This window comes from Lissotriton vulgaris, chromosome 12, assembly GCF_964263255.1.
Source record: "Lissotriton vulgaris chromosome 12, aLisVul1.2, whole genome shotgun sequence".
NCBI lineage: Eukaryota > Metazoa > Chordata > Amphibia > Caudata > Salamandridae > Lissotriton > Lissotriton vulgaris.
The window spans coordinates 575,230,984-575,249,135 of record NC_141700.1 but is presented as its reverse complement, the minus strand read 5'-3'; the positions used below and the strand labels follow the sequence as shown (position 1 = coordinate 575,249,135).

At 44.6% G+C, this 18,152-nt stretch overlaps 1 protein-coding gene across 3 annotated transcripts in view; it reads left to right on the top strand.

The window, feature by feature from the left end:
• LOC147677778 (fatty acyl-CoA hydrolase precursor, medium chain-like) overlaps positions 1 to 18,152 on the top strand; it is a 356,692-nt gene that overhangs the window by 150,613 nt on the left and 187,927 nt on the right. For all 3 annotated transcript variants that reach the window (XM_086945437.1, XM_086945438.1, XM_086945436.1), the window contains 2 exons: positions 3,478 to 3,582; positions 17,292 to 17,429. In XM_086945437.1, coding sequence (XP_086801563.1) covers positions 3,478 to 3,582; positions 17,292 to 17,429 — 243 coding nt within the window. The remainder of the gene's footprint in view (positions 1 to 3,477; positions 3,583 to 17,291; positions 17,430 to 18,152) is intronic.

The following is an 18,152-nucleotide window of genomic DNA, read 5'->3' as shown; positions in this document are numbered from 1 at the left end:
CCTCCTCCAGAGAAAAAAAACTTTCCCTGGATTACACAGTGAAAAGAGCAACTGGCACAGGGTACCTTGGATATTTTTGCGAAACTGAATTCGAGCTCGGTCTTACACAGACAACCGTGAGCAGAATTGCGGGGCATATTATCAAGGACAGGCGATACATTATCGCCGCTTTTATCGGCAGGAAACTGCCGATAAAGCGGCGATAATGGCCTTGATAATATGCTCTATGAATTCCAATCGAAGCCCATGTTCGATGTGAACACATCTAACATGGGCTTCGATTGGAATTCATAGAGCATATTATCAAGGCCATTATCGCCTTGGTTCTTTCTTTGTGAACCGAGCCCCAAGTTCACAGAATTTTACTCATTTGAGGTTTCCACTACGTGGAGATTCTGTACAAATAAACATCAATTGTCTCTTGTAAGTTTTCTTTTGTGTCCGCCAACGAAAATAATCCCCAGTATGGGATCCCGAGAAATTGCCTTGCCTTAACCACCCTGAAGCGATGCTGGCTCCCATCTTTCACAGGAGTAATGTTTGTATAAATAGGTTGTACACTGCCTGAAAAAATGTTTATTAGCACAATCTACATATTGTTTCCTTTCCCGAGCCTTACTGGACTCATGCCCTAAAAAAGGCAGTGGGAAAATTCACCTGGAAGGTGTATATTCAATAATACAATTGTAAAAATCAAGATACTGTTTTTTTTTGTTAATTATAAGTTGTGCGAAATTTATAATTGTGAAATTGCTTATGGTATTTTTACTTTTTTGTGCACTTAGCATATGCAAATATGTGTGAATCTGGCCATAGTAACTCAAAGAATATATTGTAGAATTTTAAGACCTATACAAAGGATGTGTGCGATTATAAGTGCGCGCATTGGCCATCCTGCATCACGTACTTGTTAAGGACCGTGTACAGGATACATCAGTCCTCATCGATTTAATCAACAAATAGTATAATGCAAACTTTAAAGCACATTAAACTCTACAATGAAAATGGGACAGATAGTATAATGAAACCACAAACGTTTATCTCAGGTTTGACATTATTGCAGAAAGCTAAACGAATGATTATAAGTCAGTTAGTTAGTCATTTACATCAAGAATCTCAGAATTGAGCCCAGCAGAATGCAATGATAAACACACAGAAATCTTCCCCAATTTTGTGGGAGTTTAAAATAAGTCTTGCCACATACATAATAAATCCCTTTAAGCATAGTTTTACTCGCAGTCAAAATCTCATTATTAACTAAGCAGCTCTGTTCACACTCGCTCCATTCTACTCCTTCTACTGATTTTTCACTCCGAGTCTTCTCAAGTACCATACACATTATCATTTAATGCATTGTTGCTCGAATATGAGTTAACTTTAGAATAAATGAAAACATAAGAGGCGTTTGGCATACACAAACAGTTGTTTAATTAACCCCTTCTGTGCTGATGACGAGCCCAGGCTCGTCATGCAGCACGGTGCTCGTGTGCTGGTGACGAGCCTGGGCTCATCATGAGCCGTGAAACGCTCACACACGGGGATAATTCCCTCGCTGTGCTGAGCGTTCCATTGCGTGGGCGGGTTCATGACGAGCCCAGGCTCGTCACCAGCACACGAACACCGTGCTGCATGACGAGCCTGGGCTCGTCATCAGCACCGCGGCGCCGTGCGCGGCTCCCCTCCCCCCGCGCCGCGGGGAAATTAGCCCAGCGGCGAAGGGGTTAAAGACAGAGGCCGGGAGATCAGGCAAGAGTCGAGTCTAAAGACTGTCTCAGTTTACATTGGTTTCAGCTGTCAATTTATAGTTTACACAGAGCATCATAAACTAACTTATGCATTCCTTTGGTGACAGATTCTTGAGACCAGTCACTGGGCCATAAATCAGGGGGTTGATAATGAGTGCAGGTAGGCCTCGTCTTTGTGTGAACATAATGCAGGTCTGGTGGGTTCGTGTCTAGATGTCCGTCATGAGGACAGCATGATCGATGCTTGTAGTGTGCATGCTGAGTTATTATTGGCTGCATGTTCCTAACTAAGGGGCTCATTATGGCGGCGTACGGACTGCTATCATATCGGAGATGAGACCGCCCGACAGGCTATCCGCGGTCCGACATAGGCATTCGGGTGCGACCGCCGCCACCACAGCGGTCGCAACGCCTATATTTTGGATTTTGGTGGGTGCTGCAACACAAGCCGCAGTACAAAAAGGTGACACTGCACATATCCCTGCCCTATGTAGTGGGGCACCATAGGTGCCCCCCAAAACCCACAGCTGAGGGTTATGGGGGCCCTCTACGGGACCCCAAAGTCCCTTTCCGCCTGCTTTTTCATGGCGTGTTGACAGTCATGAAACAGTGGGTAGAAAGGGACATTGTAATCCCTACGTCGGTGCCTGGCAGTCACTGCCACCATTGTAGGGAATACAACTCCCTCTGACGGTCCGATGGGCTACTTGAGCCTGTTGGATCCGTGATGGTTGGTATCTCTGGCCACCACATATCCGCCCGCCATCCTAATGTAGTGGGTGGAAAACATGGTTACGATGGTGGTGGAATGTCACCGACAGCCCATCGGTGGCGGTCCCACCATCATCATAAATAGGTCCTTAGTGTGGCATCTAGCTTTATGGTGGTTTTGAGAATGTGCACCCCTCTGGCCAAACGTGTTTTATTGGGACCAAACTTCTGAGACCATTGTGGTGTTGCTGCCTATCGGTGGGATCGATCTGGGTTTTCCTGTTGGAGTGCTCTTTCTAAAGGTTACGCGTCACCCCACCTGTAATCGAACAATCTGTTGCTTAAGGCCAAGGCCGCAGAGCCTGCTTAACCAAGTATTTCTGACTCGGGTTGAGGGGTAGGTCACATCTGGTGAATTTAACAACAGAGATGCAAGTTTGTTTTCATACGTACATATATCATAGTGTAAGCCGTATTTTCCAGTATTAGCTTAATGGAGACTAAGGGCTTCATTTATATGTTGGTGGAAAGGGTACTCCATTGCAACGGTGATGGAGTACTCTTCCCGGCAACATCATGGTCCTCTCACCAGATTTAAAAGTGGGCAGACCTTTGGTGTAATGGAGACTATTCTGTCTCCATCGTGGTTAGACCCCTCCGATGACCCGACAGAGTAAGGGCTGTCAGAGGCTGACCTGTATGTCCGCCAACCTAATTTAGATGGGCAGACATACAGGTCGGCTTTCTTTGCCCGTTAGCGTCAGCAAAACTCTGGAGGTAAAGGGCAGTAAAAACTGCAAATTGCCCCCCTCGACATGGGAGATAACTTCAATTGTGAGGAGAGTATTATTTTTTGTTCCAAAAATAAAATCCCACATATTCATATGCATGTGTTATTGCAAACAACATATTAATTTCATTTGCATTGTTGACATGGTTAAAAGTGCAGCACATTGTGCCACCATGTGGAATATTTCTTGTCATATACACATGTTTTGTTCGTTTCTGTAATCACCTGCAGGAGGTTGCTAATTCCACGGGCTGTGATTTAACTGATTCTGCTGCTGTTGTAAGCTGCATGAGGAAGAAAACTGAGGAGGAGATCTTAAAGCCTTTTCTGAATGGGGTAAGTGCCACTATGCAAGGTACTGAATGCATCCATATTTTATAACATTGTGGTCTGTAGATTTTGCCACGACCAAGGGTGGCGATTCAAGCTATGTAATGCAACAGGCGGCTGTGTTGTTTAGTTATGGTATCAGTAGAACCTGCACATCAGCTCCTTTTTAAGGCTCAATATTAAGTGAAAGTTTCCTTAAAAGAGTGAAAGGATGTTGCCTGACGTATTACAGGGAAAATTAAGTATCTTTTGCCCAGCAGGGGAAGGGAAAAACTTTCACTTGTATTAAAATGGAAAAGCGGTCGCTTATTGCATTTTTACATTGGAGGTTAAAAATAAGAGATCAATCTCATCACTAGAGGGGAGAGTCGCTGAAAACACATATCCGCCCCACTGATCGGCCACTTACTCACCTTCCCAAGGCCACAGAGTGGTGGATAATTGAGACCATATTATTAACACCCTTCTACTGATAACTACATTTTGAAAACTCCACAATCCATATTTATCTATTAGAGGTGAAGATAACATATATAATTTCATCACCCACTCTTCTTCAAACCCCAAGCTAGTACAACTTCCACGAAAGCTGCAAATGGCAGTTTGAGAGTATGCAACTTGTTTGTTATTTATCCAAGATGGCCGCTGATCCACTGTCTTTGTAGTTCTAGTTTGTCTCTGTGATGCAATCTGTAGAGTAGACTTGCCTTGTGCCACTTTCCCAACATCTACCCTTCCTCTCCACCAAGCACAGAGCATCCGCAGATCATCCTGTTTCCCTCTGTGCCCCCAAAACTGCACCAAAGCACCAAACCTAATACTTTTGGTTCAGTCGAGCCTGATGCTCTCTTTGTTGGTGCCCTCCCCCATTATTTTCAACCCTCTGGGGTGTGTATAGCTTTTGCAGCTGCTTAGCAGACTGCGGTGGGACTAACTTAAGAGTCCACCAACTCCCGAAATGGTGTTTGCCATAGACGTCTCGTTGGGAGGCACTGACTTGCAGGAAAGTCCAGAAGTTGCTCATGACTTGCTGTGCCATGAACCATAGCACTGGCACAGGGATTCTTAATTATGCCAGTTAGATTTGCCTCTTGGTGCTTCTCAGTTATGCCACTAGTGCTTCTTAGTCAGTTAAGTGAAGGGGCTGCCTTGATGGGTAGTATACTGTTGAAATATGCTGCAAGCTTCTTGCTTATTCCAATTAGTGCTTGCTAATGCATTTGATTCTATTTAGCATACATAGACCCTCTCTATTATGCTTGTTGCATTGCTCAATACAGTCTGTTCTGCTGATAATTTGTGTTGTGGACTGCAAAAGAAAACCATACTATGGTTATGGTGCTGCTCAATGAATGCATCGTGAATTAGAGTTACGACACTGGCATTGTGCAGTTATGCAGTGGGCTGCTCTAATATACATTTGCTGCTGTTCAAATGTGCTGGTAGTGTATCTCAAAAAATTATTTTAAAATGCTGCTCAAGGGCATTGGCTTTACCACCAGGCTAGGGAGATGCTAATTCATACAGGTCCTAAAGAAAACTGGGGTTCTTCCCTGAAATCTTGGTATTCCACGAGAATAAGATTAACAGAATATTGCGGGGCGAAAGTTTTGTGGAAAAAATATTGCAGACCAAAATATCGAAGTCAAGTTACTAAGAGTAAACCTGTGCATACCTGCGTTAACTCCACATATATGTACCTTATTAATGAATAGGTCTTCACAGTATGCAGATGTGGAGTTAAGATATTCCATACTCATCCCTATGCACTTACCTTCTCAGTAGTTGAGCCCTGCATTATGTTCTGTCATACAATAAAAATATTTCTCTAAGAAGTGACCTCCATCACTTAATCGTGTTATAGGAAAACCTAGAAGAGATGTGATCATCTCGCTGATTTGGATGAGCAGTGAAGGTTCAGAAATGGACTAAAAGCTGCTTCTCAGATTAATCTGTTTCTGAAAAATCATAGTAAAGATACATGATGCTTCTACCTCTGCATGCTACAAACTCTGGCTATGGGTCTTGTAGCGTTCATGCTTACCAGCAGTTGCACTTGTTTAGCAACATCTCAGGGGGTCTGATCTCATGTTTCATGAGTGTATTCTGGAGTGGTGAGCATTGTGCTGATATACCACATTTGAACAGAAGGGCATAGTTGCACTGCTGAGGCTTGTGATGTGCAAACCTGCCAAGTAGCAAAAAACTGGGGGCTGACGGTTGTTCTAGTCCATGTTTCTCCCTTTTATCCAACCAGCTTATTTTTGTGGCAACAATGAGGCAGTCACCAATGCTTTCTGAGACATACAACGGGTTGCTGGGAGTATCACCATATTAAAAGCATGTTGACCGAGTAATCTTCATTCTACCTCACTTTCTACAAAGCTTCTGCTTAGTAGGCAGTCATCTTTATTAGAAGCATGCTAGTTGATGCTGCCTCTCTGAAACCAAGAGAGGCTATTTCCATTGTGAGCAGTTCTCTAAAATCTGTTGGGACGTTCTGTAAAACACTATGGGCCAGATGTAGGTAAGTATATTTTACCGATTCATAAATACCAAATTTTACCGATTCGGTATTTATGAATCTGTAAAATAGAAGGGGGGAGATTTATGTAGAATCGGTAATTGAATTACCGATTCTGTAAGAATCGGTATTTACCGAATCGGTAAATACCGATTCGGTAAATACCGAATGTTGCAAGGGTGCAGGGGGTGTCACTTTGACACCCTCTAGCACCCCGAATTCAGGCACGTGTGACATGTGGCACACAGACATGCCCTAAGGGCATGTCTGTCTGTCACATGGCATAGGTGTGCATGCACACATGTGCATGCACACCTGGAATCGGTATTTTACCACCCAATTGGATTGGGTGGTAAAATACCGATTCGGTAAGGCCTGTGGGACTCAGAAGAGTCCCACCTACATCTGCAAGTTACCGAATCGGTAAAAATACCGATTCGGTATTTTACCGATTCGGTAAAAATACCGATTCGGTATTTTACCGATTCGGTAAATTTACCGATTCGGTAAAATAGGGCCCCTACATGCCAAATACTTAATACCGGTCGGTAACGGCCGAAATCGGCCATTACCGACCAGTATTTTGGCTCCTACATCTGGCCCTATGGGCCAGATGTAGGAAGCCTAATTGCGCTTGCAAATGCTGAAATTCGCAGAATTTCAGCATTTGCGATCGCAATTAGGGCAGTGTGCTATGCAGCACACAAAAACCCACATTCAAAATAAGGAATCGCAAAATTTGCGATTCCTTATTTTGCATTTGCATTTAAGGAATCGCAAATTGCGATTCCGTAAATGCAATGTAGGAAGCACCCAAGTTGTGCGAATTTTGGCTTAAGGAATCGCAAAATACCACCAACTTCAGGTTGGTGGTAATTTGCAATTTCTATGAAAAATTCACTTTTTGGCATTTTTCAAAGTGCCATATGGGTAACGTACATGCCCTTAGGGCATGTATGTGGGCCACATGTGCAGACATGTTAATTTCAGGGGTGCAAAAGGGTGTCCTATTGACACCCTTGCAACCCTGAAATTGCATTCTATGTATTTGTATGTATATATTTGCATACTTCTATAGCGCTACACTGTCACCCAGAGGGTATCCTGGCACGTTGACTCAGCATAGCCGAAACCACTGATGCAGAAATCACACTGCTCTTGGAAACAGGTGGGTCTTCAAACCTCTCTTAAAGGTTAGAAAATCACCCTGACTCCTCAGCAATATCGGGAGAGGATTCCAAAGTCTAGCAGCCGCAAAACTAAACGACCGACCTCCCATCCTTACCCTCTGGACTCTGGGAACCGTTACCAGACACGCAGATGAAGAGCGTAGGCTCCGAGAGGTAGAGCACCATGAAAATAAGTTCTGCAGCAAAGCTGGACCCTGTCCATGCAAGGCTCTAAAAACCAGACAGGATGCTTTAAAAAGGATCCGTTGATGAACAGGCAGCCAATGTAGATCCAGTAGTGCCGTGGTGGAAGAGGCAGTGCGCGGGCGAGAAAGTGCCAGCTTGGCTGCCATATTTTGTACCTGCTGCAACTTGCCCACCAGAGTTCTAATCGCCTCCAGAAGCAGTGCGTTGCAATAATCCAGTCTGCTTAGGATGATACCCCGCACTAACTCTCGCCTAGCCTGCGCTGGGAGCAATGGTAGGACTTTACGTAGCATCCGAAGCAGCATCATGCAGGTGGCTACGGTTTTATTAACAAAAATGTCCAGTTGCAGGTTGGGGCCAAACATGACCCCCAGATTACGAGCAGACTCTGCTGCAGTCACTGCCCCAGAAAAAGAGGAAGACCGGAAATCATCTGGCAATGAGCGCGGGACACGATCATTGGAGCAGTGCAGCACCTCTGTTTTTGACCCATTAAACTGGAGGGAGTTGGAACGTAGCCAGTCCGCTGTAGCTGTCATACAGCGGTGAAATGTCTCTAAGGAGACAGCGTCTTTGCCCTCCAGAGAAAAGACCAATTGGGTATCATCGGCGTAATTAAACACCGAAATACCGAAGGAGCTTATCAATTGGATCAGAGGGCGGAGGTACAGATTGAATAATATAGGACTGATGGCTGAGCCCTGGGGCACCCCCTGCCCAACTTTCCGCACATCCGACCTAACAGGCGGCAATGCCACCACCTGCTGCCTGTTGTTGAGATACGTGACTAACCAGTCCCTTGCCAACCCCGTGACCCCGATCTCCTCCAGCCTCCCGATAAGGGTGGAGTGGCTGACCGTTTCGAACGCGGCCGACATTCTCAATTTGCGATTCTGTAATTGCGAATCGTAAATTGAGAATGTCTTATAATTCATTCCTATGGGCCTTCTAGCCCAAAGGAATGAATGATGAGGTATTCCTTATTTGCGAATCTCAATTTGCGATTCGCAAATAAGGAATAATTGAGATTCGAAAAAAAAAATTGCTAATCCTACCTACATTTCATTTTGCGATTCTCTAATTGCGATTCCCAAAAAACCCGCAATTTGAGAATCGCAAAACACAATTTACCTACATATGGCCTTTAAAGAGAAACGCCTCCTTGTGTGTTTCACTACAAGAGTTTTTGTATGAGAATGAAGCTAAGACGTCTGCAACTGGGGAAGGCTGAGCCCTATGTAACAGCTCTAGAAGTTATTTCATTTTTGGTTGATTCTTGAGTCCAAATCCTCTCCTTCAGGAGAGTAAAATTAGTTTTACGTTGCCTGCATGCTTTTTAATTATTGGTTCTAGCTCCCTAGCTAAATAGGCTCAAATATGAATCAACCAAATCCACATGATATTACTCCTTCAATGAATGTTCTCAGAATGCTAGGAACTATTTCTGTGGGAATTTTTTAGGCCCCTCCACACCCTGATTGGCTTAGGGGATGGCCGCCTTAGCTTGCAGTCATCGCCTACGGAGGAGCTGCTTTCCCCAACGCGGGCCCTACAGAGGCGGGTGCGGCCTTCGCTCACCCTGTCTCCACAGCTGTGGGGATTTTGCGCATGGGTGATCTGGCTAACCATATACCCACGGATCATCTTCTGGAAGTTCTCCACCAGGGCTCTGGTGGGAGGGAGCTGCTGTTTCCCTTTGAGGGTTCACTCCATTCTTCCCTGATGGGGGCTTGGGGGTGCCCCGCCACGGGGGATCCGGTGCCCCAACCTCTTCTGTACTGGCACCTTCCTGCACCAAGTGAACCGGTGTGTCTTTCCCTCCACCCCTCTGCCAGAGGCCCTCTTTTGCAGACTGCCTTTTCCTCCCTGCCACTGCTGTTGTCTCTGCCATCATGGAAGGCCCGCTGGCTGGACTCTTGGGGGCGCAATATGTTCGCTTCGACCAGTGCAGCTCTGTGGGCCCTTAACACTTTATGTGTGTTGGCTAGGGCCACTTCTTGCTTGTGGGACTCGCTGGACTCCCTTGGCTCTGCCGCTTCTCAGGAGGGTGCTGGGGTTGATTTGTGGCACCATGCGTTGGATGGTCGGGAGCTGGCGGTGTTTATTCTTTGCTCCGCTCTGGACATCTCGGAGATGCTTGGTCGTGCCATGGCTTCTTCGGTTGCCCTTCGCCACCATGCTTGGCTTCTGGACAGTGTGTTCCCGGAAAATGTTCGGGAACGGCTGGTAGATCTTCCCTTCGATGGCACTCTTTTGGTCCACGCCCAGGCAGACTCAGACATCCAGAGGTTCTTGGCGGGGCTTCGGTCTCCTCCTCCTCCTCCTCCTCCTCCTTCTCCCCCTCCGTGACCTGTGAGTTGATCTGGTTCTTGGAGGTGTTCTTCCGTTGGGGTAGGTCGCTCCAATTGTGTTTTCTGTGTGCTTCATGGCCACACGAGTCCTCCCTGTTGGGGCTGTGGTTCAGTTGGCCTCTGGCCAGCCCTTCTTGACTGTTTGTTTTTGCTTTGGGTTTTCTACACCATGCCGGCCCTAAGACTAGGCCTGCTGTTTTTTCTCTTTGGTTGCTTGACAAGCCTTCTGTGGGTTTTTCTGCAGGTATTTTCTGTTGTCCTCTACTGTGGACGTTTGTTCCCAAGAGGTTCCCATGTTTTGGGACGTGACATGCTCTATGTGGGGCAGTGATTGCTCATATAGCTCTTTTATGCGCTGGGGAGTTGTGATCGCCTTTGGGCCTCTGTTCTCTGTGGAGTTAAGGTATGTTGCAGTTGCAATCCTCTTGCTGATGGCTTGGGATGGCTTGAGTTGCGCTCGGGGTGTCCTTCTCCGGGGTCACAGCGCTGTTTTGCTGGTCTGGCCTGCTGTCTGCGGCCGGGTGTCTTGGCTCTGGCTGGTTCCACTTTTTTTTTTGGCCTGTGGGTGCAGACTCCTCTCTGGAGCGTGTTCGGACCCTTCTCGCCTTTTTGTTCTTGGTCTTTGGCTGATGTTTGACTTGCCCTGAGTACATCCTTCCGCGGTGCTCTCGGTGTCAGGCTGCATTTGCTGGTGCTGACCTACTGATTTTCTGCAAAATTGTGCCTTCTGAACGCTTTGGTGGGACAGTCATCCTTGCCTTGTCTGCTCCTTCTAGTAGGCCTTGCACTCAGTTATACCTCTCCTCCCTGTGAGATGAGATGGTCCCTGAGTTCTTTTTCCTTTTCGGGTGCAGTCTGTCCATGTGGGGCGCTGGACGGTTCTTCCTGGGTGATCTTGAGCTGCCCTTTTCGGCTTCCGCCTGCTTATTGCGGACGGTGCTGTTCTGCCTGGTCTTTGCCTTCTGGCTGTGTTAGGCTCGACTGCCCTCTTCGCTGAGTGTGTTTCCGGTGGAGGGAGATTTGCCTTTGCTCTGCCTCTTCTTGGAGTCTCTAGGTTGCTCTTCTCCTTCGATGCTCCTATTCCTTTGGTCTGTATGGCGTGGGGTACTTTGGCCTTATTTTCTGCCTTGCCTTGTTCTCTTTGCTGAACGAGGATGGGCTACCTCTTCTCTTCTCCTTTCCCGCATCCCCTTCGGGGTTGGTGGTCTTCTGCTTGCGGGGGTTCTCCATGACTGAGGGACGGGGCTCCTTGTCCTGTCTTTGGGACTCGACCCCTGTGGGACCTTCTGTTATGACCAGGCTGGTGAGGTCCTCTCGCAGACCCTCCTTCCCCTTGGGTATGGCTAGGGTATCTATTCTACGTGAAGGAATCTGGGGCTAGAAGTCTCTATCAGATGTACGTCTTACTTACTTTCGGTAACGAGGTATCTGGTAGAGACGATTCTAGCCGCAGATTCCTTCACAACCCGCCCTTCCTCCCCGTTCTGCGAGGATCCTTTGACTTTGTCTTCTGCATTCGGCTCCCTGTGGGTGGCTATGTCTTCAGTGCGTGCATTCTGTCGCTCTTTCCTGGCAGGATGTTCGTCCTGTTTATTTGTTCCTTCCTTCCCTTTTGGCGCTTTGAAGGATCGGTTTGTAGGTACTTCTGTGCCTTTGTGTTCTAGCTGCTCCAGGTTAGGTCCTACCCCCCCTTCTTTTGCCCCTTTCATTGCTAGGGGTCCGGGCCCCTCTGCTAGCCTTTAGATTGGGGTCTCTTGGTTGAACCTCTGCCTTTGTTCCTTACAGGGTTGTCACAAACTGTGTTGGGGCGTCCTGGGAGTCTTGTTGTGCCTTGTTTGTCCCAAACTGGTTCCCCTTCATTGTAATTGGTTGGGGTTGTGGTCCTGTTCTATGTTTTGTTCTGACTAACCCTGGGTGTAGTATGCGTAGTAGCGCTACGCGTAGCTACACAAAGTGCACTTCGCACTACGCGAGCTACGCCTAGCTATGTGAACTGCGTAGTGCACTGTGCAAAATGCTGTTCGCACTGATTGCACAGTGCGGGATGCTTGTCCGCACTGTGCAATCAGTGCAAACTGCATCTTGAACCGTGCAAGCAGTCATTTTCTGCCGCTCAGGTAGATTTCTACTCGAGCGGCAGCTTTCTCAACGCAGACTGGTAGTTTCTCATCGCGATCGGTCTCGAGCATACACAACCACTCACAATGAGAAACCTGACCTCCCCGCGTTGAGAACCTTACCGGGTGGTTTATTTTCCACGCTCATGTTCGGCAACTTGATGTTGCTGATCGCAAACGAGGAAAAAGTCTCGCCGGGATGTCACTTTGCTCGTTCGCGGTCTCCAACTTGACATTGAGGACCGCAAGCAAGCAAAAAATTACTGCTACGCTACGCTATGCGTGTTTGCACTGTGCTACGTGCAAAGTAGCGCAAACTTTGCAAACTATGCGAGCGTAGCATAGTACTTCACCCAGGGTTAGTTCTGACTCGGGGGGGGGCTATCTTGGTTCTGGCAGGGGCGGAGTCATGTGGTGCCGCCCCCCAGCCCCCGGCCCGCGGAGATGCTGTGGCTAAAAAAAATCCGGATCCAGTGTCACGCCTAAGAGAAGCAAATTTCTTGATTAGAGCACTCTGAGAGGATCCAGAGACACAAAGCAGGTCACAAGGTCAATGGGCACTTATAGCAATGAATGGGCACTGCAGATCTAGTGCTTCATTTGAAATCAAAAGGAACACTACTTCTGAAGTCTTTCAGGAGTTTTGAGTTCTCCATTACATGTGAGCAGCCATTTTAAAAGACACTAGCAGTAAACAACTGTTGAAGCCTGAATGCTTGCTTTACAAAATCAGTTCCAGAGAGCCTATGAGGTAGTCCCCCATGCTGCAATGCTTGAGCATTCATGCTTTTATCCAGCAGCTCCAAACCAGTGACATTAAGCTCACTATCTCAACCATAGGAAGTTAGGATAAGGTTTCAGATTCACCAAATATAGACTTTGCGTAATTAGTGTTGCTTGAATATGAATATACCTTGAAAAAACAAAGACAAGAGGTGTTTGGCGAAACAGGAACAGTTGGCTTAATTAAGCACTAAGGCCTGGAGTACTGCATACAGAAACTGGTCTGAAGACTGACTCAAAGTACAATCCTTTTGAGCTTCATAAAACAATGAATGGATCCTGTTTAGGCCAGTGTGTGCTGTATCCTGATTGTCTTAGTGTTCCTAACTACATGTGGCATCTAACTTTATGATGTTTTGAGAACGCGCACTCCTCCGGACAAGTACGTTTTATTGGAGCCCATCTCCCCGGACCATTGTGTTGTCCCTGCCTATCTGTGGGACTAATCTGGGTTTTTCCTGTTCATGCATTCGTTCACCTTGTTACGTGCCACCCAACCTGTGATCTGCCAATCAGTTGCCTCAGGCCTAAGTTGCAGTGCCTGCCTGACCACTTATATCTTACTCTGGGTTGATAGAGAGGTAATCTCAGGTGATTTCAACAACAGTGATCCGATTTCATTTTTATGCACACATTTATCATTATGTACATCAACATCAATATTAACATTATGTGCTACTGCAGAAAAAGTTAAGGCACTACAGAATCAAAAGAGTATAGGATTTAAAATCGCATTTAGAGAAAGACAAGCCATTGTGCAAGAAGGCAAGTTGGAGCAGCAAAATTGCACAAAGTAACATGAACAAATGCCATGAACAATCACAACTGCAATGCTTTGAGACATTATCTAAAGAGTCGTTTACTGATAACTATCATTGCACAACCAGATAATTGTTCTAAAAGAGTTGAATGAACCTTGCATTCCTTAACCTCTTGCGAGCGTCGGACGGCCCCCTGTCATCCGACGTCACGGTGGACGTGTGCATCGGACACCCGGGGGCTGCCTGATCTGCGCACGCGTCAAATTTCCCCACACAGCACGGAAATTTACGCCGCAACCAAAGGGTTAAAGGCCCTTCATTCTGTTTTGATCCAGCTACTCATGGCCACAGATAAACACTTGCCATAAAACACAAGACTCACTCAGGTAAAGAAATTACTAACACAGAGACTGGTGGGAGGTGGCAAGGAATGCTCAGTTAAAAGAGCTCCTATTTAACTTCCATTTATTGCGAATTGAGACCAGTGGTGCAGACATGTCATATCCACTTCATAAGCCTTCTGACCACTTTTATTTGACAATTGGTGTTAAAGAATATTTGCAAGTGCCTTGGTTGCAGGGGAGAGATCCCAATTAGCAAGGTTCATGCTTCAAGGAGAAGTGGGCCTCTGTTCAATGGTTTTCTTTCCCAGGAATCTTACCATGGCAGTTTATGCTCCTTGCATAGTCATTTCTCAAACAATTTTCATTTTTCTTCTCCTTTGCCTTCCATATTTCTAGAGTTATTAGAAGATATAATCCAAGATATAATATTGATGACGCTGGCTCCTATCCATTGGAGACATATCCCAATAGTGGTCCATGTTTCTGGAGGTCTGTTGCCTTAATGCGTGTTCTATTCTCTTGCATTTTTTGCACACACTGGTATATGCAGGGTGGCTAATTATTTTTTGTTGCAGCAGTTTCTCTGCCTAGAAACTAACAATCAGTCACATGTGACTGGTAAAGGTGGCAGCCAGACAGTGATCACTGTTTGGTTCACCCTATTGAGTATGATCTCTGTAGTAGATTATAAATGTTACTGTCTATTAGTCTTCATTATATATTTTGGACTTGGGATTCGGGAGAGGGATACAGTAGACTGCTTTGTTCTAGATGAGTAGGAACTGCTTGACTGCGATTTAAATGAATGAACAATTATGATTTTTGATATTTTCCTAGTGCTTTGCTAGCCTCTGTGATTCAGAGAGTGCCTGAGGAGTTGAGATCTATTCTTCATCTCTCATCTTGAGAGACTAGCATAAAACCATCCTAGTAGAAGATCTTGAGGTCTCATATGCCTTTAGATTCTATTCCCTTTAACAACTCTCTTGATAAGACCTACAACTAATGTTGGTTCCATCATTTATTCAAGCATTAAAAGATTTTCTCAACAGATGACCGTTGTTGTGGAATATGTTGAGGAACATGGTATTAACATTGTGAACTCATTATCATTCTTAATTTGAATACTAGAACATCCACAAAGATTTTAGCTACTACACTATGCTGTTATGCAAAAACCAGTTACAACTTAACTGTGATTTTCAGAAGTGGTCTTAATTGGTCTGACAACACTGAATGCACTCGCAACCTAACACACCATGCATACTACTAGAGGGGATTTTGTATTGGAAAAGCAGCATAGGGATCCTGTTTGTCCTGACGAATGCCGGTTAAAGAATCGGAACCCGGCAGAGACATGTTGACCTCTATGCAGAACGGAGGGGTGGTGAGTTCTTAATTCACTCACACCACCACCATCCAAGAGTATTTCAATACTTTTTTTTATACCTGACTAGGGAATTGAGGAATACAATTATTATGATGATATCTCATAGTCAATTTTAAATCACTGTCTGTTTGCACTTTTGTAGGATCCTTTTCTTTTCCTTCTTCTAATTATATTGTCTACCCATCCTTATTGCTCCGCCTCTAGCGCTGGGATGCGCAGAGGCATCCAGTAGCGGCCCTACAATGAAGCATACCACCACTTGTTGTGGGTGAGGGCAGTTTTAACAAAGTGTTTGTGCTCCCTTTGCAACAACATATCGTATTTGTAAAATTTTGCGACTGATATTCCCATTATCTCCTTTTGTGTTTCCTATTGTGTTTGAGGAGGATGAGGTAGGGCTGAGTACTTCTCCCCCTTTTTCTGTGTGTACTGTACTCGCAACCTAATACTCCATGCATAGGAAAAAGGTTCCTAAACGTCTTTGCTTTTGCTCCTTTGAGCAAATAGAATGGTGGTTACTCTAGGATACAATTAAAGCATTTGTTTAAGGCCACACTTCTGTTTAAATGATTTAGGCCCCATCCTGTCACCCTTGAGACAGTGGTCTCATTCAGTAGAGTTCATGCTTCGTCGTCCCATTTGGAAGAGGCCCTAGGCATGGATGATCTTTATCGAAGTTTTGTTTTCCACTGGTCATGGACTTGGTTTCATCCAGAATGGGCTAGTCAATGCATTTTATCTATAAGACGTAACAGATCTTTTGCAGATGGTATGCTTTTATATCTCATCTTTTCAAATGTTTCTTAACGTTGTGATGAAGGAAATTTTCAAATTGTGACTTGCTCAATCCTTGCACCCCCATATATTCAAGCAGTCTCTAGCTCAGTCAAAAACAATATTTTCAAGAGATTTTTGGCATGATTATGCAAAGACCTATAAATGGTAAACTTTTGAGGTACAGTTTCAGCACATAGACACTAGACAATTTTGTACCTCTTCTTTATCAGTATGGCTTCCTTCTTTCCAGCTCCATGCCTTAGAGCTTTAGAATGGAAATCCCTTTTTCTGTCTCCTGTTGTCTTTTGGTGTATGAGTGGTGCCTGGTAACTAGATTGACCCTTAATCACAGTTACCTTTTTTGTTCATAACGGGTAAGGATAGCTCTCTTTGTACTGTATTCTAAAAGTGTTATAATACTTCTTTCTCTAAATAATGCTTACCGCTGGTCTTTTGGAAAGTTCACATTTCCTGCAAAAAGGTTAGGCTTCCTTTAGGTAGTTAGCATTTCTGAAGTATTCCCATTGTCATAATAAGGAACAAATTCCTATACCAAATTTAATTTTCGAAAGATTGTTTTGATCGCACAGTATAAAACTCACTGTTTTTGCTGCATTACGTTTATCCGAGGATCATCATGTGGCAATCCTTTGCTCTGTATTGTCCACAGCGTACTCTGCGTTTTGCTGTTTGTACCTATACATATTCACAGGTGGAAAGAATCTAACATGTATGATTCTAATTGGTTTTCTAAACCTTCCCATCTGATCTCTGCATTATAGTTCATCCTTACCTTTTCTTTTTATTTCCAGGTATTCTAGAAATTTCTAGAACTCCAAAACCAGAGGTTTTTTGGCGTGCAGAAGTGCCTCAGTGGCTCTTCTCATCTGCTGACATATCTGGAATTTGGATTGAGAGAAAGAAGGCAGATCTAAGGGTTGAGGAACTGGAGGCAGATCTAAGGGTATAGGAACTGGAGGTGGCTGGACCTGTTATAATTTGAGTCCATATAATTTCATTCATGTAGATAATGCAGCAATACTAGATAGAGGTTAGGCCACCTGTGTCTTCTCCTGTGTTGTTTGACATGACATGACCTGTTTTGTATGAGTAAAGTATTAAAATCAAAAAAGTAATATGTACCAGGTAAATATATAATGGGGGAGGAGAACTTCAATTTGTGTCTCTTCAATAATGGATTGTCTAGATGTTTAATTGTAATCCGATAAAAATATTTTATTGCTTAAAAATAATGAATATTTGAAAACTTAATTTTTTTGTCCACCTTAAAGTTTCAGGTTGTCCCTGCTGTGATCGATGGTGTATTTTTCCCAAAGAACCCTGAAGATATTTTGGCTGATCAGGAATCCAACCCAGTTCCTTTTATAATTGGAGTCAACAACCATGAGTTTGGATGGATCCTACCCATTGTAAGGATACTTATCGATTTCCTGCATCAGATGTGAATAGTAATGTAACATTTAGTTCCTTTTTTGTGTCCAAACCTACTGTTTTTTCTCTTGCATATAGAAAATGTGAAAGCAATGTTTTGCTGGCCAATCAACAAAGTGTCAAAGTTTGCCCAATCTTAAAACCATTTATACTACCTTTTGCCAAATGTAAACTTAATCTGGGTGCTGTACCACCGGGATTTATTTGCTGTTTTTTATGTGGATTGTTATTTCATAAAGCAATACAAAATGCTCAAAAGGGAGAGAAGATAATCAGTGACAGAATTGGGGGAGAGGATGTGGTGTTAAGGCAGAGCTGCTGATTTTTTAATTGGGGAGCCAGGCTTGAATCTCTGCTTTGGCTCAACATCCTGTTATTTTGGGCATTTTACTTAATTTCCACAAGCCTAGAAAAAAATGAATGTGTCCTTTGGAATGTAACTGGTGCTCATGTAAATTGCTCCTGTCCCTGCTGGGCGAGTTTACGCTATATAAAACTGCAAAACTAACCCAGAAAAGAGCGTCAAAATTAATAATAATAATGAAAATGGGAAGAACAATAAGACAATAATTCAAAAAGATTAATAACAAGGTTAAGAAAGTTCCTGTAGAATTGTCACGCCTGATAAGTATTAATAACCTAGTCTGTTTTAGCTGTACTTACCTAAATAATTCTGAATTTTGATGTTATAATAGCACCTA